Source organism: Dendrobates tinctorius, unplaced genomic scaffold (genome assembly GCF_039654945.1).
Source record: "Dendrobates tinctorius isolate UK_male_01 unplaced genomic scaffold, ASM3965494v1 ptg000158l, whole genome shotgun sequence".
Taxonomy (NCBI): domain Eukaryota; kingdom Metazoa; phylum Chordata; class Amphibia; order Anura; family Dendrobatidae; genus Dendrobates; species Dendrobates tinctorius.
In genome coordinates this window covers 42,537,026-42,558,015 of record NW_027361825.1, presented here as the reverse complement: position 1 = coordinate 42,558,015, position 20,990 = coordinate 42,537,026, and the positions used below count along the sequence as shown (strand labels likewise).

The following is a 20,990-nucleotide window of genomic DNA, read 5'->3' as shown; positions in this document are numbered from 1 at the left end:
GCATAGAGAATCATATCCCTCCGCCTTCCAGCACGGGATCCCTCCGCCTATAAGCAGAGGCTGAGTCCTAGTCCTCGATTCCAAAAAGGTAAGCTATAAACTGTAAGTCGTGGGGAATGTTGTGAAAATGCTGCAAATGGCAGTAAAGTGCGACGAGAATAGCAGAGCAGCTGTGTGTCTGGTGCACTCTGTGGGATGGGAGCATCAGGAGTTACAGACTATATACAGAGAACTTGTGTGCACTGTGCCAGTTAGCAGGGGCTTGTGTCTGGTGCATGGACTCCCCATGACTGGTGCATTGGGCTCTTGCTGCATACACCGCACCATAGTGTGCATTCTATATCTCCCTTTGAGGGTCAGGCTACACAGGAAGTCTTTTAAGAAGCCCCTGACTAAAAGCAACATGGCTGGTTTGTGTGTGACTCTGGGTGTCACTATACATTTTGGTGACGTATGAATTTCCCTTTCTTCCCCCTGTATGTTGCCGGCTGCAAAATGAGGTAAAGGAGTTATTTGGTTCTGGAAAATCTCTGCCTCCCAGCTGCAGCTTGGTTTAAACTAGAAAACGGTGCTCTTCGCACCATGCCCCGGTCCAGCCCAGAGACTCTGATGCTGCTCCCTGTGTCTGTTATTGCCTGATGCCACCTCGACAACGCTGCTGCCAGTAGGCTGCTCGTGCCTCATCTGGAGAAGGCCCACTGAGCTTGATAATCCTCTGCAGCCTTGTCCATTAGGTCTGCGAGCAATAAGACACCAAGACAAGCTGCAGCCCTGGGACAGAGTTTGCCAAAACTGGAAGGTCGTATAAATCGGATCGCAGCACACGGACTGGCTGACGGCTCTCCTGAACCCGAGCATGTCAGCTGCATGTATTTCTATGCAGCTGTCACGCTCGGGAAGGGAGAGCCGCTGATTACTACGCGCTTTGCCGTCCGATTTATACCACAGTCTGACTCCTCTATGCTGATTTATGACCACATCAAAGTCCTGTTCATCTTTGATATGGTTTCTGGTCATAAATCAGCATCGAGGAGTTGAGAAAAGGATAGAATAGTCAGTGCCCCACAGAGGCTATACACAAATGGTACAAAACGTATCACAAATCCTAAAAATGACTTCTAACCTAAAATACCTCACCTCATCAATCCTCTGCTGACCTCCTTCTGATGCTTCTCGAATCCTTCGCTGGTCCTCTGTAGTGGTGACACATCTATGTCAATGCTAAAGAGCAGCTATAATACAGACACTAAAAGGCACCCATGTCTGAATCTGGCCTTAGGTGACACCCAGCATAGAGGAAGTCACCAGTCTTTATTGCTTAGTTTTCTGCAATTGCTTTTTGACTGTGATGTGTTCCTGGCTGACCTACTACACATCGGAGAGCTGGAACATACTGTTCACAAGAGCACTGTCATGTGGGAACATTACCCCTCTAGAGTCCAGTGGTGACTGCTTTACACCACTACTGTCGACACTTTGCATCGTGCTTAGTGATGTAAGACTGCTCTACCTTGAAAAACAATTCTTTTAACTCCTGCTGTTACTTTGATAGGCAGTTTTGAACTCTGTACTTTGCTGATTTTTCTGACCATTTTCAGTTACGAGTGCAATGATAATCTCACATCTTGGACCCCATCAGGTATAGCTGTTGCTATGCAACGTGTGTCTTTTAAGAGGTTGTCAGGTTTCATTAAAGTGGATCTGTCACCAGATTTGAAAATCCAAAATGTACACAATAGTAAATATATCTTAGACCTAATGAGGCTGGTATACTTACTTTGAAAATACATGTCAGACTAGTTGTATAATCCTAATATTAAGGTGAAAATTTTGTGAAAAAGATTATACAGCCATTCTGACATCGGTTTTAAAAAGTACGTAAGTGGTGTTTGGTTTGTTGTTTTATGGCTGCCTTGCCCCACTTTTTTTAAGAAATTGGACAAATCCTTCAGTTCTTCTTTGATCTTCCTTAGGCCGGTTTCACATGTCTTTGTGCAAATCGGAAAACCCACATGACTGCCGGGTCCCATGACCTGAGATTGACTATTAGGCACATATGAGGCAGTAGGAGAACCAGTGGTCCGAGCGCAGGCCAGAACCCTGACCATATGTATATGATGTCGTAAAGTCTTCCTTTATAATTATGACCTTTCTTCTGTCCAGAGAAAACAACCATGACAAAGTGTATCGTGAAGACCTGCCACAGTGATTCTGCCTGTGACACCGGTATCACATTTCATGGCTTCCCAAGCTCCATCCAGATGATTAGACTATGGCTCCAGCAAACGGGTATCGCATTCGTTGACCTAGAAGCATTGGCGAAGAATGTTCTGCAGTCTAACAGGACTGGGATTTATCAAATCTGTTCCAAACATTTCTCACCGAAAAGTTACTTCTTCAACGGCTCAAAAATGGTTCTGAAACCAGACGCCGTCCCAACGGTTTTTCAATATGTGCCAAACCTCTCGGATGTACAGGAGGTCTCCAAGGCTCCGTCCTGCACAAAAGCACAAATGGAAAACCTTTCACATGCAAGTTCTTCCCTTCCACAAGACTTTGTATCACAGATGGGACCAACCTTCCAAGGGAACCCAGAAATGGCCGAATCTGGGAATATGAAACATGATTTGGCTTTGACTGTCAAACCGATGGTGGACAAGTCAATTGGCACAGATCCACACTGTGGTAAGGAGGAGGCGTGTGTACGCTGGTCTTAATATTTGCCCAAAAACTGGTTATGATTATGTTTTATCATCTCCCTAGATTTTGTTGAAAACAAAAACGAGAAGATAATGAACAAAAGACTCTTGAAACTAGCCATGGAAATCATCTCCTTGCTGACTGGAGAGGTGAGTGCTGATGACCGGTCTAATCTACTCTTATAGACCCCTGCTATCAATGCACTTCTGTAATAAAATCCAGAGAGGTATGTGCTGCATTTCAAATTTTCTGGCACACACAAAAATAACATCTTAAAAATATAGAACATTATTAAGTAGTTTTTGCTTAAATAAGAGTCCATGAACACGCTATTGTACTCATGCACTGTTTGGCGGAACATGATTTCCCTTCTTTCTGCAGACACTCCATGTGGCACACCATAAAATGAATGAGAAAAAAAAACACTTCTGTGTGTTTACGAACAACGTTGCTGCTGCGTGCTTCGGAACAATGTTGCTGCTGCAGTGCGCTTCCCAATAACACTGCCGTGTTCTTCCACAGTACCGTATTTTATAAATGTGATGCAAATCTATTCTATTAAATCATATCCACTTCTTATCCTGTAGGAGTATGTGATGGTTAAAAAGAATTGTTCTCCGTCCAGCAGCCCCCAAAATGATGAGGTGAGTGCTACCAATAATCCTCTATTTATTTCTTTTAAATACATAAGTGGGAAAGTATCCAGATAGTATGTAAAGCTGCCCTTATACCGTAGAAAAAAGTTGGCAGAAATTGGGGATTTTGACGATTTGAGTCCATGGTTGGTATTGATATGTGATGCCCAATGGCAGACTTGTGTGAATATGTGATCTCTCAGATTGGAATTTGAAGCTACATGTGTAGGGAATGTCAAGGAGGATTCCTTCAATACTAGCACCCAGATAAGTCAATTAGGTTGGCACCGCAGTCTTTTGCAAGCACAACATCCATCATTTTTTTTTCCCCATTTCAGGTACCTATAAAATGTGGTGATGTCTCCGTCTATTTCACTATGGAGGAGTGGGACTATATAGAAGAGCACAGAGACCTGTACCAGAAGGTGGTGATGGAGAACCAGGAGAGATCCAGTACTCCTGTGCAAGAAGAACCAGGTAAGACTTCGCCAAACTTAAAAAGTTCCAGCATTTATTCAACAAGTCTAATCTGCAAATAATGGGAAAGTATAGAAAGGGATAGCTGATCAATTATACAAAACAGGGAATATATATTTCTGTTTGTTATAATTGATCAGATATATAGTAACATGTATATTTTTTTTTTTTTCATCAGAGATTTGCACTGAAGATGTAAAGGCTGTTGTGGTCACTGAGGAAGAAGACGACAATGAAAGCAGAGCTGAAATCGAACAGGTGGATGTGTCAATAGATGTCTACGCCGGTGAGTGTTATTGCTGTATATGCTTGTCAGTAACCTATAATCTTACACTGGCCTATCCCTACCTGGCCATGCAATTTTTAATTTCTCCTATGCTATGCTACTGCCGCTAGGAGGCTGACACTAAGTGAACACAAAAAAAGTTAGCTCCTCCGCCGCAGTATACACCCTCACGTTGGCTCTAAGCGAACCAGTTTATGCTTAGTGTCCGCAGGAGGCACACATGTCTGGTTTCTTCAGACCATTCTTTTCTCCTCTTTTACCACGAAGACGAGATGGGGGCGACGGAGCCTATTGAAAGCGTACGATCTCCCCAAACCAACAACAGGCGAGCGCGTGGAGTGTCACCTCCACGTATACTCTCCTGCAACGTGGGACACTATGCCGGACACAGCCCTGACCACCCTAAGGTACAGAAACCCTAGGCTGTACAGAGGCATAGGAATAGTCCTTGCAGCCCCCACTGCATCACCAATGTTAAGACTGCGGTGATGGAAGGAGGCGGATGGTCCTTCTCCTCATCCCCCATAGGGAAAGATAGAGTTAGGGTGCCTGTACCGTCCTTTACACAGCCCTCCTCCCCTCTGACATGGCGGATCTGCAGCTGAAGCGCTCCATGCATGGCGGCCGTCAAGGTTAGCAAGTAGGGTTCCTGCAGCAGCATTCCCCCTTGGCGGCGGTATCCTCCGGCCAGTGCGAGGGCCTGGCTCCACTTTCGTCCTCATCATCAGAGGATCAGAGGAGTGCAGCTTCCGCCCACAAGCACTGGCGCGCGACACATCCCCGTCACGGCGCCGCCCCTGTGTCCTCTGGCCGGCGCCTGAACTTTAGTCCCCGACTTCGGCCTGTACTAGGCCACGGCCGGATGTCCCACCCCCAGGCGCGTCTATTTCCGACGGGCCCACCCATACGCCGAGAGGCGCTGCGTTTGAAACCAGGAACAGCCGCAGGATTGTCTGCAGCCTTCCAGGACGCTCAGGGGCACAAGACTGGGGTAAGTGCTGCACCCCCCTTTTGCAGCGCCAATTTTCAGAAGCTGCACTAATCTCTTAATGCTACACTCTGCTTATACACTGCTCCGGCAGCCGTAGGCCATATCAGCTAGGAGGTTCAGCATGTCTAGAAGGACCCAGACACATATGGTGTTATTTGCCTCATGTACCTCCTGTCGGTCCGCAGGCGCAGAGCAAGCAATTATGTGAAGCCTGCGATTCCGAACGCGCCCAGGAGCCTTCCCCTGCAACCGAGCCCAGTGTACCAAGTCCCCCTGAATGGGCTTCGTCGCTGTCACAATCTATGGCATCTTTAACGAGTTCAATCGAGTCCCTTCAAGCCCCAAATAGGGGTAGGGACAGTGTCTCGCCTGTCTTGGAAGAATCCTCCATCTCTCAAGAGTCTTCGGCCGGCAGGGGCCACTCTCACTCTAGGCAAACGCGGGGGAAACGAACCAACATGGTGTCTCCCGGCCTGTTCGGTGCCTCGGCATCCATAAGCTCCGTCTCTCGCTCACCTTCACCAGTGTACGATAGCGAGCAGAACTCGGATTACGATTCTGATGGGCCCCTCAATTTGCGTGCGCCTGGTTACCAGGAGACAGTTGACAGCCTCATTGAGGCTGTCAACCAAACCCTAGGGATTGACGATGAATCCACCTTGACCACAGGCCACAAGGTGTCATTCAAACAGGCCAAGTGGCCTCATAGAGTATTCAGCACTCACCCAAAGTTTGAGGACATAGTGCAACAACACAGGGAACGGCCAAACAAACATTTCTCAGGGCAGAAGGCACTTTTGAAGCAAGATACCCGTTTGCTTCTAATCTCTGCAAAAAATGGGCAGAATCCCCGCCGGTAGATCCACCCTTGTTGTGCTTGACTTGTAAAACCCTGCTATCTTTACCTAAAGGATCTTCTATCAAAGATGTCACTGACCGACTCATAGAGAACCTGGCTCGTTCGGTTTTTGAATCTTCAGGGTCAGCCCTCTCTCCTTCCTTCGCGGCAGCAACATGGGTGGCTAAGGCCATCGTTTCCTGGTCAAAGTCATTAAATAGAGCCCTACAGGGTATGTCATCAGAGGTAGTTGAGATTACAAATCAGATCACTTTGGCAGGAGATTACTTGATTAATGCATCCCTGGATGCGGCTAACTGTGCGGCACTTGGTGCCGTGAATGTTATTTCCATTAGAAGAGCTCTGTGGTTGAGAACATGGTGAGCAGACTCGACATCAAAGAAATCCCTAACTTCTCTGCCTTACCAGCAGGGCTGTGGAGTCGGTAAGCCATACCTGTGACTCCGACTCCTCAATTTCCCTTACACCGACTCCACGACTCCAACTCCCACATATATTGCTTATATTTAAGTGAAAAATTTATTGTAGTACAATGTGAACATCAGACATTTTAATTTTTATGATACAATAATCAAGATATTTAGATATAACATAATAATGGAATACAACTTTAGAACACAAAAAACTGTAATAAGTTGTTAATATGTAATACACTGTAATATCGATTACATATATATATAGTGTGTGTATATATAATATATTTATTATGTAGTGAACTATGTAAGTGGCAAAAAACAGTTTTCAACAAAAACATACCAAATAACATTTGTGCAGTCTATGAATTTGTTCTAAGAAATAGAATTGCCTCCATCAGATCCTTCTTTATAGATGACCTCAAATCTGACATAATAATTTTTAAGGCTAGATAACAACCTCTCTACACTAACTTGGGTTGGAGGCAAAGCCGTAACCACATGGGCAACATCTCTAACAATTTCCGGGTATAAAGGAATTGCCTCATGCAGTCAGTTTTGATGAACGGTTGAATTTTTCTATTTCTTTGAGAGCAAGTGAAACATTTTGCTGAAATATGGTCAATCTGCTTGCTATAGAAGACGGAATGAAATCTTTTTCCTTGCGGCAACGCTTTGCCTGCTCCATGTCATCCAAATATTTGTCAAAGTCAAACTCCTCATCTGATGAGGATGAACATATGGCAGCAGTAGCACTGTCAGGACCCGAGTCCTCTTGCGCCTGGCAGTCCTCCTGTAGGCCACTCATCCTAACTGCTACCTCAGTCAGAGCTTCTTTTCCTTTAGTAAGCTGTTGATCATCAAGCAGTATACAATGACTTAGGTCCACATAAACAGCTGCCAGAAAAATTTTATTTTCCAATAGCTGTGTCTCTCTCCGTTTCATTGAAGCAGAAATGCCATCTACGATTAAAACTCCTCTTAGAGACAGGCAAAATAGCAAGTTCTTCCACTCCCTTATAAAAAAGCCAGGAGTTAAATCCTCAGCTTGTAATTTTTTAGTCACGGTAAATGGGTGATTAAACAATTCCTTCAATTCAGCCACATGTGTCCATTGACCTTCATTTAGGGTTACCTGAGGGTTCGCCCTATCTATAAGAAATGATTTTGGTTCAAGCAATCCCTCAATTATTAAATAAGTGCTGCCCCACCGATTGGCTTGATTGACAATTGCCTCTTTCCCAGCACGTCTCTTCAAGATGGAATCAATTTTAGGGCTTCTGGCGGCAATAACCAATTTCCTCGCTTTTCCAATCAGATTTCCAGCATGTCCCTCTTGCAGACTATCTCTTATTGCAAGTTGCAGCGCGTGCACAACTTTCTCCAGCTCGGTGCCCAGGAATCGGATCCTGTGCAGGGCAGGCACCCCTCCCCCTCCTCTCTCTGGTGAAGACAGGACAGAGGAGGGGAGATTGCCCCCTGCAGTCTGGAGCCGATGCAGGACGGGAGCACTGCAGCATACAAGTGAGTTTTGATAGGTGCGTGCCCCTGCTTCTAGGGGGCAGCTGCCCCTCGCTGGCTACGGCTATGATTCACACACAGCGTTTTTGCGAATCTGTTTTTTGCAGTAAAATGCAGTGACTCTGGGCATCCCAGCAAAGTCAATGGGTTTCAAGATATGACATTCAGACACATTGTTTTGTGAGGATCCGTTTTTGGGCTGAATGATCATGTCAGTTTGTGTGGCGTTTTTCTAATCTACGAGCTCAAAAACCTTTGAGGTGATGCAGTTTTTTTTAAAACGCTGATCTGCTTTTGCAGCTGAAAAACGTATCTTCAAAAAACGCAGCAAAAACGCTGTGTGTGAATGTAGCCTTAGATCAGGAATAGAACAGCCATTTATAGGACATTTCATAACTTTCCCAAATTCCTATGAAAAAATATTCAGCACATTCTGCATTGAACTACTGTACCCAATTTATTATATATTTTAGGAGTCGGAGTCGGTCCATTTTATACCAACTCCGACTCCACCAAAATGAGCACCGACTCCACGACTCCGACTCCACAGCCCTGCTTACCAGAGAGGCCGATTATTCGGTGAGAGGCTAGATCAGCTCATCTCAGACACCACAGGGGGGAAGAGCAACTTTCTTTCTCAGCAAAGGGTTAAGCAACCATTTCGTCACCAGCTGCAGGCACGTTTTCGGTCCTTTCGCAACCCCAGGTGGACCGCATCGACCAACCCCGCCAGTTCAGGTCGACCCACTCAGGATAGAGATCGTCAAATCTCATACAGATCCTGTCCGTTGTGGAAAATCCGATCCCACCAGTTCAAATCTAAGGGATCTAGGTCCCACAGACTTTCAGCCAAATGACTCAAGGCATTTTCCTGTCGACACCAGCAGAGTAGACGATCGCCTGCTCTGGTTTCGCCATGTCTGGCTCGCCATCGTGCAAGATGCTTGGGTGGGAGAGCTGGTGTCTTCTGGGTACAAAATAGAAATTGTGAACCACCCTTCAAAACGTTTTTTTCTTTCTCATCCTCCCAGAGTGGAAACTCGTGCTTGGGCCTTCTTCAAAGCCATCAAGTCACTCTGTCACAACGGAGCTATCATTCCCGTACCAGAAACCAAAAAATTTCAGGGGTTCTATTCGTACCTATTCGTGGTCCCGAAAAAGGACGGAACTGTAAGACCCATTCTGGACCTATAGCTTCTGAACAGATTTGTCAAAATCAGACATTTCCGGATGGAGTCCCTTAAGCTCTGTCATTTCAGCAATAGGAAAGGGAGAATATTTGGCCTCTATCGACATCCAAGAAGCCTACCTTCATATCCCCATTTTTCCCTCACATCAAAGGTTCCTACGCTTTGCTGTCCACGACCTATATTACCAGTTCACAGCCCTGCCCTTCGGGCTAGCCACCGCCCCCAGGGTATTCACAAAGGTCATGGCGGCCGTCATGTCCATCCTGCATTCTCGGGGCATAGTCGTCTTGCCATACTTGGACGACCTCCTGGTCAATGGCCCATCTTTTCGAGCTTGCGAGGAATGCGCTTTGGATACGCTTTCCCTCCTAGGGTGGCTGGGGGGGGGGGGCATGGTGGCAGCGATGGAAGCAGCGATGGAAGCAATTCCGTTTGCCCAGCTTCATCTTCGTCCCCTGCAGCATGCCCTCTTGGCAAGTTGGGACAAGAGCCGGTTTTCTCTCGACCACACATGCCGGCTGTCCGCTCAGGCCCAGGCAGGTGGTGGACGCGGAATTCTTCCCTTCAGGGGAAGTCCTTTCCCCTGGACCATTGGCTGGTGGTCACTACCAACACCAGTCTCCTCGGCTGGGGAGCTGTTTTTCGTCACCACACGGCCCAAGGACGTTTGTCACCTCCGGGAATCAAGTCTCCCGATCAACCTTCTAGAAATGCAGGCGATCCGGCTGGCTTTGCAGCATTTTCATCATCTTCTGGCAGTTCGCCCCGTCCGGATTCAATCGGACAATTGTTATGAATGAGTCACCGTAGGAAGCAAAAACAGAAATACTAGCTAAGTCCAGAAAACCAGAGAAGTTGGCAGCTATCGGATTGCAGACCCCTGAACCTATCAACAACTAGCAGTAGCCGTGGGGGGGTTTCTACGGTGCCCTAGACCCCTCGATCACAGCCGGAGAACTACATAGCCTAAAGACAGGGAAATCTAAACTGCCCCAGAGCAGACCCCAAAGCAATAGGCAGCCCCCAACATATAATGACGGTGAAGCAAGATGAAAAAACACTAACAGATAGAAAGAGAGGCTGAGCAAATGATGGGGCCCAAGCTAACTACATAGGACAGGATAGAAAAGCTGCTGTCTATAATCCGCCAAAACCCTATAAAAACAAGAACCAACAGCTGATAGGGAAAAAGGCCCTGAAGACACTAGGCTTCAAAAAGACTATATCAGTACTCGGGTATTTTCTGAAGACAGAGCAAAAAGGAATTCAGCTCACCCCAGCAGGGAATGGCAGAATTCCAGAAAAACAAGGCAAAACAAAACCAAAACACAAATGCAAAAACAGAGCAGAAAACTTAGCTTTTGAGGAGCAGGAATCAGACTGGTCTCCTAGAATCCCTCAGAGAGATCACCAGCAAGGCAGAAGGGCGTCGGCTGCCTTATATCCAGTCAGCAATTCCCGTCACCCAGTCATCATCATCCTGCCCAGATGCTTGGTAATCAGCCTCACTACCTTCCTTCACCAGAAGAGGGAGTTCATCAGACCTCAATGGTGAAGGGGAAAATGAACTCACAACAGACAATGCCACGGCTTACATCAATCACCACTTGGGCACCCGTAGCTGGACGGCCATGCACGTAGTGGAACATATCCTCCGATGGGCCGAGAAAAATCACTCTGTGATCTCGGCAGTCCACATTCCGGGCGTAAAGAACTGGGCGGCAGACTTGCTCAGCCGGCAGGGTCTTGCATAAGGGAGTGGTCTCTCCATCCCGAGGTTTTCCGACAAATTTGCTAACGTTGGTGAACCCCGGATGTGGATCTGATGGCCTCCAGGTTAAACGCCAAGGTGCCAGAGTTTGTCGCCAGGTCCCGGGATCCACAGGCCATCGCCGTGGTCGCCTTGGTTCTGCTGTGAACCAATTTCGCCACCCGTATGTATTCCTTCCGTTACCACTGCTTCCAAAGGTCATCAGGAAGGTCAAGTCAGAAGGGGTCCTAGTAATCCTGGTCGCCCCAGACTGGCCTCGTCGGGCGTGGTACACAGAGCTAGTGCAACTACTTGCCGAGGTCCCCTGGTGGCTGCCAGATTGTCCGGACCTACTTCTCCAAGGTCCAATTTACCACCAGAACTCAGGGGCCCTGTGTTTAATGGCTTGGCCGTTGAATCCTGGAACCTGACCCAAGCCGGGTTCTCCCAGGATGTGGTCGCTACAATGATTAGCGCTCGGAAGCCCCTCCTTGGCACGTATCTACCACCACACCTGGAAAGTCTTTTTTTCGCATGGTGCAGAGACCGCAGTCGTTCTCCGCTCACTTTCTCCATTCCCAACATTTTAGCGTTTCTCCAAACTGGCCTGGACTCGGGTCTAGCATCGAGCTCCCTCAAAGGACAGATATCAGCCTTATCCTTCCTATTCCAGCTGCAGGATCGCTTCCAACCTGCAGGTAAAAACTTTCATTCAGGGGGTCTCCCACGTGGTACCTCCCTATAAAGCCCCCCTGGACGCCTGGGACCTTAACCTGGTCCTAAGTGCTCTGCAGGAACCTCCGAATCACTACAGGATGTCTCATTGACATACATTTCTTGGAAAGTGTTTTTTCCCATTGCTATAACGTCAATCAGGCGGGTCTAGGAGTTGGCTGCTCTATCCTGTCGAGCCCCGTTTCGGATCTTTCACCGGGATCAGATGGTTCTCAGGCCAGCCCCCCCTTTTCTACCAAAGATCGTTTACTCTTTTCACATTAATGAAGACCTTGTCTTGCCCTAATTTAGCCGAGCACCAGTACACCGTGTGGAAAAAGGCTCTTCATACGTTGTAACTAATGAGAGCTCTCAGGGGGAATGTGTCACGGACGGCATCCTTATCCTTTCGTTAGACAGGCACGTTGTTCGTACTCCCCCCCCCCCCCCCCCCCCCCCCCCGAGGGTCATAGGAAGAGACTCGCTGCTTCAAAGTCGACTATAGCCAGGTGGATTTGCTTGGCTATTCAGGAATCTTACTGCATCAGCGGCACACCTGTTCCAGCAGGGATCTGGGCACACTCCACTTGGGCGATGGTCGCTTCTTATATATATAATTTTAGTAGCTAAAAAAACAACATTATAAAAATAAAAATGTTTAGTTTATTATGCCATTTTGTGAGCCAATATTCTTCCAAAATTTATGGTCGGCACCCTGGGCTGTGTGTTTCAGTGCTCTTAGGTAAAGAATCCTTCCAAGTAATATCAATCACAATTAATCACAGCACATGTGTCATTGCATTGCAAGTTAATAAGAAATCAAAAGTCATGAAAATATGTAAATATGACAAGAAGCCAAAGAAAGATGGAACACTTGAGATGCAACACAAGTGCCGTGGTTAAAAATCATTGCAGTTTTCCAAGAGCCACAACTTTTTTCCTTCTTCTGTTGATTGATCTTAGTGCAACTTGTTTTTTTGCGTAGTGATTAGCGAGCGTGCTGGGATAAGGTGTTATTCCCATGCTCGGGTGCTAACCGAGTGTCTTTAGCGTGCTCGAATACTATGTTCGAGTCCCCGCGGCTGCATGTCTCGCTGCTGTTCGACAGCACATACAGGGATTGCCTAAAAGCAGCAAGACTTGCAGCCGTGGGGACTCGAACATATTTTTCAAGCATGCAGAAGACACTGTTAGCACCCAAGCATGCTCAGATAATACCTTATCCAAGCACTTTTGTTCATCACTAGTGAGCTGTAGTCTTTGACATTTTGGCGTGCATACCATGTTTTTATTGCATTATGTTTTATTACTGGGGGAAAGAGTTGGAGTGACCAAAAAATGCCAATTCTGACTTTTTTTGTTCTCGTTAAAGCATTTGCCATAATGGTTAATTCATGCAAAACTATATATATATATATATATATATATATATATATATATATATATATATATATATATATTTTATTTATTTTTTTTTTTTATTCTATTTTTTGGTCTGTAAACAGAAAGGTGGTGGGGGGAGGGCGCCGAAACATTAATATGATTAAATTGACCCACTTTAAATTCACTGTCAGAGATGTACAGTAGTAGCCAAACCGCACCGGAGTGCACTGTGTGGACAGGGCTCAGCTTATGTCTAGTAAGAGAGCATATCTAGGTCCTGTTGCCTCATTTTATGGTTTGTTGGTTTATATAGGTGAGTTCAGCACAGACTCATTACCGGCTGATCAAGCAATAGAGGAGACATATGTGTTAAATGCCTGGGAAACCTCCGTTGTCCATGAAGCCTCCTGCACAGGTAAACTATTAGAGTATTGTGTAAACTTCGTAGATGCTGATTGTACTTTGCTCGGGCACCGCATAAATTAACATTCTGAGGATTGATAATCCGCACCGGAGGTCTTTTTTTTTTTTTTTTTCCATAATTCTGGGGTATTGATTATTTTTTTTCCTCACTACGCCATTTATCAATCTGATTTCTTTTTATATTTTGATTCGGCGCCTCTGAACACGATGATGCCAAATGTGTAATTTTTATAGTGCTTGAAAAAAGCACTATCTTGTAATCCGAACGCTGCTAACTTCTACTTCTTCTTCTTCTTCTTCTTATTATTATTATTATTATTATTATTATTATTTATTATTATTATTACAGTGGTTTGAAAAAACCACTATATTGTAATCCGAACGCTGCTAACTTATTCTTATTATTCAGTTGATTTCCGCAATTAATGCGGCCCGAACCGCTACACGCACAGACTCCGTTGAGGTGTCGTTTCGAAGCCAGTGTCCATGAGTAGTGTGCTAAGTATTTTTCGTGTCGATCGGATTTGTAGTTTTTGCGCAATTTGTGTTAGAAAATTTTTTTTCCCGTCATTGGAATGCACTGTCTCAATGCTTTTCAATAGGGAAATGTTGCCATAGACAAAACGTGCCCTGAGGTAATTGAAATGGCAGTTAAGCTCATTGATATGCGCATGCACACCCAGTTACTATGCCAACGCCTACAAATGTCACATGACGCCCCCCAGGACACAGATTCTGGCAGATATCAGCTCTTAAAGCGAAACCCACAGCACAAATGCAAATCTAGCTTCATCACATGATGCACGCTCCTGAGAGAGAATGTGCGCCAAAGTGGATTTAGAAGCCCAGTGAGCCAAACTAGCTCTTAAACGGCCGACGTGCCTAAGTGATTCTTAAAGGGCCGGCGCACCAAAATGAGTCTTAACCCCTTCATGACCCAGCCTATTTTGGCTTTAATGACCTGGCCATTTTTTGCAATTCTGACCAGTGTCCCTTTATGAGGTAATAACTCAGGAACGCTTCAACGGATCCTAGCGATTCTGAGATTGTTTCTTCGTGACATATTGGGCTTCATGTTAGTGGTAAATTTAGGTCGATAATTTTTGCGTTTATTTGTGAAAAAATCAGAAATTTGGTCAAAAATGTAGAAAATTTCGCAATTTTCAAATTTTGAATTTTTATTCTGTTAAACCAGAGAGTTATATGACACAAAGTGGTTACTAAATAACATTTCCAACATGTCTACTTTACATCAGCACAATTTTGGAACAATTTTTTTTTTTTTTTTTTTGTTAGGAAGTTATAAGGGTTAAAAGTTGACCAGCGATTTCTCATTTTTACAACAAAATTTACAAAACCATTTTTTTAGGGACCACCTCACATTTGAAGTCACTTTGAGGGGTCTATATGGCAGAAAATACCCAAAAGTGACACCATTCTAAAAACTGCACCCATCAAGCTACTCAAAACTACATTCAAGAAGATTAACCCTTCAGGTGTTTAACAGGAACTAAAGCAACGTGGAAAGAAAAAATGGACATTTTAATTTTTACAGAAAAAATTTTCTTTTAGCATCAATTTTTTTTCATTTTCACATGGGCAACAGGATAAAATGGATTCTAAAATTTGTTGGACAATTTCTCCTGAGTACACCGATACCTCATATGTGGTCATAAACCACTGTTTGGGTGCATAGCAGGGCTCAGAAGGGAAGGAGCGCCATTTGACTTTTTGAATGGAAAACATGCTGGAATATATAGCGGTTGCCATGTCGCGTTTGGAGAGCCCCTGTGTGCCTAAACTTTGGAGCTCCCCCACAAGTGACCCCATTTTGGAAACTAGACCCCCCCCCCCCCCCCCAGGAACTTATCTACATGCATAGTGATCACTTTGAACCCCCCAGGTGCTTCACAAATTGATCGGTAAAAAAAGTACTTTTTTTCACAAAAATTTTCTTTTAGCCTCAGTTTTTTTCATTTTCATATGGGCAACAGGATAGAATGGATCCTAAAATTTGTTGGGCAATTTCTCCTGAGTGCACAGATACCTCATATGTGGTCATAAACCACTGTTTGGGCGCACGGCAGGGTCCGTAAGTGAAGGAGCGCTATTTGACTTTTTGAATGGAAAATTAGCTCCAATCGTTATCAGACACCATGTCGTGCTTGGAGAGCCCCTGTGTGCCTAAACAGTGAAACCCCCCCCCCCCCCCCCCCAAGTGACACCATTTTGGAAACTAGACCCCTTATGGAACTTATCTAGATGTATAGTGAGTACTTTGAACCCCCAGGTGCTTCACAGAAGTTTATAACGGAGAGCAGTGAAAAGAAAAAAATAATTTTTTTTCCTCAAAAATGATTTTTTAGCACACTATTTTTCATTTTCACAAGGGTAACAGGAGAAATTGGACCACAAAAGTTGTTGTTCAATGTGTTCAAGTACACCGATACCCCATATGGTGGGGGGGGAACCGCTGTTTGGGCGCACGGCAGGGCTCAGAAAGGAAGGAGAACCATTTGACTTTTTGAAATGAAAATTACCTCTAATCGTTAGCGGACACCATGTCGTGTTTGGAGAGCCCCTGTGTGCCTAAACATTGGAGCTCCCCCATTAATAACCCCATTTTGGAAACTAGACCCCCTAAGGAACTTATCTAGATGCATAGTGAGTACTTTGAATCCCCAAGTGCTTCACAAAAGTTTATAAAGCAGTGCCGTGAAAATAAAAAATATTTTTTTTCCTCAAATTATTTTTTAGTGCGCAATTTTTTATTTTCACAAGGGTACCAGGAGAAACTGGACCCCAAAAGTTGTTGTCCAGTTTGTCCTGAGTACGCTGATACCCCATATGTGGGTGGGGACCACTGTTTGGGCACACGTCGTGGCTCGGAAGGGAAGTAGTGACATTATGAAATGCTGTCTTTGTTGGAATGGTCTGCGGGCGTCATGTTACATTTGCAGAGCCCCTGGTGTGCCTAAACTGTGGAAACCCCCCCCCCCCCCCCCTACAAGTGACCCCATTTTGGAAACTAGACACCCCACCCCCCCCCCCCAAGGAACTTATCTAGATGTGTGGTGAGCACTTTGAACCCCCAAGTGCTTCACAGAAGTTTATAATGCAAAGCTGTGAAAATAAAAAATCATTTTTTCCTCAAAAAATGATTATTTTAGCTCGCAAATTTTTATTTTCACAAGGGTAACAGGAGAAATTGGACCCCAAAAGTTGTTGTCCAGTTTGTCCTGAGTACTCTGGTACCCCATATGTGGGGGGGAACCATTGTTTGGGCGCACGTAATGGCTGAGAATGGAAGTAGTGACGTTTTGAAATGCAGACTTTGATGGAAAGGTATGCGGTCGTCGTTACGTTTGCAGAGCCCCTGATGTGCCTAAACAGTAGAAACCCCAACAAGTGACCCCATTTTGGAAACTAGACCTTCCAAGGAACTTATCTAGATGACTGGTGAGCACTTTGAACCCCCAAGTGCTTCACAGACGTTTATAACGCAGAGACGTGAAAATAAAAAAATCATTTTTTTTCCAAAAAATAATTTTTTAGCCCTCAATTTTTTATTTTCCCAAGGGTAACAGGAGAAATTAGACCACCAAAGTTGTGCAATTTTTCCTGAGTACGCTGATACCCCATATGTTGGGGTAAACTACTGTTTGGACACACGTCGGGGCTTGGAAAAGAGGGAGCACCATTTGACTTTTTGAACGCAAAATTGGCTGGTATCAATGGTTGCACCATGTCGCATTTGGAGACCCCCTGATGGGCCTAAACAGTGGAAGCCCCTCAATTCTAACTCCAACCCTAACCCCAACACATCCCTAACCATAACTCTAACCCCAACACACCCCTAACCCTAGTTCCAACCCTAACCCTCTTTCCAACCCTAACCCTAATGGAAAAATGAAAATAATTTCCTTATTTTATTAGTTGATCCTGCCTATGGGGGTGATAAACGGGGGGTTTATTTACTTTTCATTCTATTTTGATCACTGTGAGAGTTTCACAGTGATCAAAATGAATGAAGGGAAATTGCAGCCGGCGGGCGCACTGCGCATGCGCCCGCCATTTTCCAAGATGGCGGCGCCCATGAAGCAGGACCGCGGGACACCGGGAGGCAGAGAGGGACATCGGAGGTACCGGGGGGGTCGGAAGGTGGGGGGAGCTCAGAAGGGGGAGGGGAGCTGATGATGACGGCGGCGGCACATTGCCACCGTCAGTTGGTATCGGGGGCCGATCGGCCCCGTGAGTCGATTGGGGGGGGGGGGGAGGCGGGGGTCGGATCACAGTCTCCAGCCATGTCCGATGCTACTGCAGCATCGGCCATGGCTGGATTGTAATATTTAATCAATTTTCATTGATGAAATTTTACTATTGCTCTGATTGGCTGTTTGGCTGTTAAAAGTGAATCAGAGCAATTGTAGCCACGTGGGGCGAAGCCACGCCCCCTGTGGTGAAGAACAAAGCCCCCTGTATCTGCGGGTCGGGTGACCTTTCAGTGACCTAGGTCACCCGACCCGCAGGGGGGCTTTAAAGTCATGACGCCACATAGGCGTCATGAAAAGTCGTGCCAAAACAACCCATGACCCCTATGTGGCGTTAAAGGGTTGGCGCGCCAAATCGAAAGCTGAGTGACTCCAGGCTCCAAATCGGAGGCTGAGCCACCCTGGCCTCCAAATCGGACCCAGGGTGGCCCCGCCCACCAAATCGGACCCTGAGGCCAAAGTGGCCCCTGAGAGGCACCCACAGTTAAAACGGATCCTGAGTTGAAAGTCTTGCAGGGGCAGCAGGCAAGTCTCTCTTAAAGGGGCAGCCCGGGCACCATTTCAAAGCACTATCTGTACTTCCTTCAGCAAATACACATCTAGTTCTTATTATTCAGTTGATTTCCGCAATTTGCGGCCCGAAACGCTACACACACACAGACTCCGTTGAGGCGTCGTTTCGAAGCCAGCGTCCACGAGTGGTGTGCTAAGTAATTTTCGTGTCAATCGGATTTGTAGTTTTTGCGCAATTTGCATTTGAAAATTTTTTTTCCCGTCATTGGAATGCATTGTCTCAATGCTTTTCAATGGGAAAATTTTGCCATAGGAATTTATTGGGCAGTCGAGAGGCGATTCAAATGGCAGTTAAGCTCATTGATAAGCGCAGGCAGACCCAGTTACTATGCTAACGCCTACAAACTTTACATGACCCCAGCAGGACACAGTTTCTGCCAGATAATATCAGCTCTTAAAGTGAAACCCAAAGCACAAATGCAAATCTGATCGACCCTGGTCTCCAAATCGGAGGCTGAGCCACCCAGGCCTCCAAATCGGACCCTGAGGGATCCCGTCCACCAATTCAAGCCCTGAGGGGCCCCACAGACCAAAGTGGCCCCTGAGAGGCACCCACAGTTAAAACGGATCCTGAGTTGAAAGTCTTGCAGGGGCAGCAGGCAAGTCTCTTATAGGGGCAGCCCGGGCACCATTTCAAAGCACTATCTGTACTTCCTTCAGGAAATACACATTTAGTTTTTATTATTATTTTAATGGGACAAAAAAGGATCATTTGAGATTTTTATTTTTTTTTTTTTCAATTTTTAAATCTTTTTTTTTTTTTTTTTTCTTGCTTCCATAATCTACGATCTGATCACTTGTGCTACACATAGGGCTTCAACCCTGCTTTGTGGAGCAGAAATGCTCATCTGCTATGAACGCCAGCCATGTGGCAGCACTCACAGCAAATCAGCAATGTCAACTACGGGGGGCCTCCTGCAAAAACCCCTGGGTGTCATGCCAACCCATCGGTGCCCCGCGATCATGTGATGGGGCGCTGATGGGCGGAGTTAGTGACGTGTGACAGTGGCATTTAACATGTTAACAGCTGCAGATGGATCGCAATTTCATCCGCCGCTATTAGGGGCACATGACAGCTGATCACATAAGCTGTGATGTGCCGGAAAAGATGGGGCTCAGCGCATCAAAGGAGGATACCCGACATATGATGTATGTATACGTCTTATGTTGTGAAGGAGTTAACTGAAAAATAATTATGACTCTTGGAACGAATTAAAAAAAGTAAAAATTGCTGTATCTTCAAAGCCTTAAACATGTGTGTCCTAGAAGGATTAGAATAAAGTCATGTTCAGCACTATTTTTACATTTTGTCTTGTGCTCTTTACAGAGGAAGATCTGCAAGAAGACTCCTTCACCTTGTCTTCATCTTCTAGTAACGTAGCAAAACATCATGCAACTTCGTTTCACGGCTGTCAGATAGAGGACAGCGGAGAGAATTTTCCGATTGCATCGCCGAGGCATGCTATAGACAACCTGGCCTACATGTCTACATCGGAGCAATGTGAAGAGCAGGCATGGATGGCCTACAATAGATATGTTGGCGATGCCAATTTCACACCAGTAGAACATCCGCATATTAAAGAAGAAACCAACGAATATAACTACGTGTATGATGAAGAACCGGCGTACGGTGAGCATAATCCCGGCCGTGTTTGCGAGGAGCCAAGTCAGTTGTTTGAGACCATGAACAACCTTCTCATCCACCAGATGACACACGGCCACTCGTCTTCAGTAGACAAGCCGTATACTTGCAACCACTGTGACAAGCGATTTGCCAAAAGATCTCACCTGGGAATGCATCTTAAGACTCATACAGGAGAAAAGCCGTACGCCTGTCCTGACTGTGGGAAGAGATTTAGTCGGAGATCAAATATGGCCACACATTACAGAACGCACACAGGGGAGAAGCCTTTCGCTTGTCCTAAGTGCGGTAAACGCTTCACCCAGAGTTCGCACATGGTGACACATCAAAGGACACACTCCGCAGATAAGCTCTTCACGTGTCCCGAGTGTAAAAAATGCTTTACAAAGTGGTCGTACCTAAACTTCCACCTGCGAACTCATGGAATAGAGAAACTGAGCGTACCTTGATTGTGGAACCACTTGCTGAGCAAAGATTTGTCACATCTAGCGCTGTGAAGATTAACTTATCCTGAAGTGCAAAGGTGGTTTTACACTCATAGTGCGTTACGCAGCAGAAAGAGCTGGTGGGAAATACAAAGTTCTCTTCCTCCTTATGGACCTTAGGATGATGGTGCAGGGATGGATATGCCAAATGCCAAAAAAACTGGGGTCCCTTTAGATATCACAAGTAGTGATGATCGAACATGCTTGGTTGCTAACAGTGTCTTTGGCGAGCTCGAAAAATATGTTCGAGTCACCGCGGCTGTTCGACAGCCGCAACACACATGCAGGGATTGCCTGTTTAAAGGGAATCTGTCACCCCTTTTTGAGATATCATATAATGATAGCATTCAATTGTGTGTCACATAAGGATTCTCTTAGTACTTTTGCTTCCCCCTGACCCCGCACCTTTCATGCATAAATACCTTTTTTATATAGGTTCAGATGTATGTAAACTGTCGCTGTCTGGTCCGCTGGGCGGGGCTTATTCAACTGCTCCCCCCCTCCCTGTCTTGCTCTATGCATTTCTTCTTGTGTAGAGCAAGACAGGGAGGGGGGGAGCAGTTGAATAAGCCCCGCCCAGCGTACCGGACCGTGGCAGTTTACATACCTTTTTTTTATATCGGTTCAGATGTATGTAAACTGCCATGGTCCGGACCGCTGGGCGGGGCTTATTCAAC

General features: G+C 45.8%; 1 protein-coding gene across 1 annotated transcript; it reads left to right on the top strand.

The window, feature by feature from the left end:
* The first annotated feature begins 289 nt into the window (after positions 1–289).
* Positions 290–20,697, top strand: LOC141052149 (uncharacterized). The gene is made up of 8 exons (XM_073549382.1): positions 290–410; positions 2,164–2,685; positions 2,764–2,849; positions 3,288–3,344; positions 3,674–3,812; positions 3,991–4,098; positions 13,233–13,334; positions 19,514–20,697. The coding sequence occupies exons 1-8, from the start codon at positions 404–406 to the stop codon at positions 20,275–20,277; spliced, it is 1,785 nt and encodes a 594-aa protein (XP_073405483.1). The 5' UTR covers positions 290–403; the 3' UTR covers positions 20,278–20,697.
* Positions 20,698–20,990: the final 293 nt, after the last annotated feature.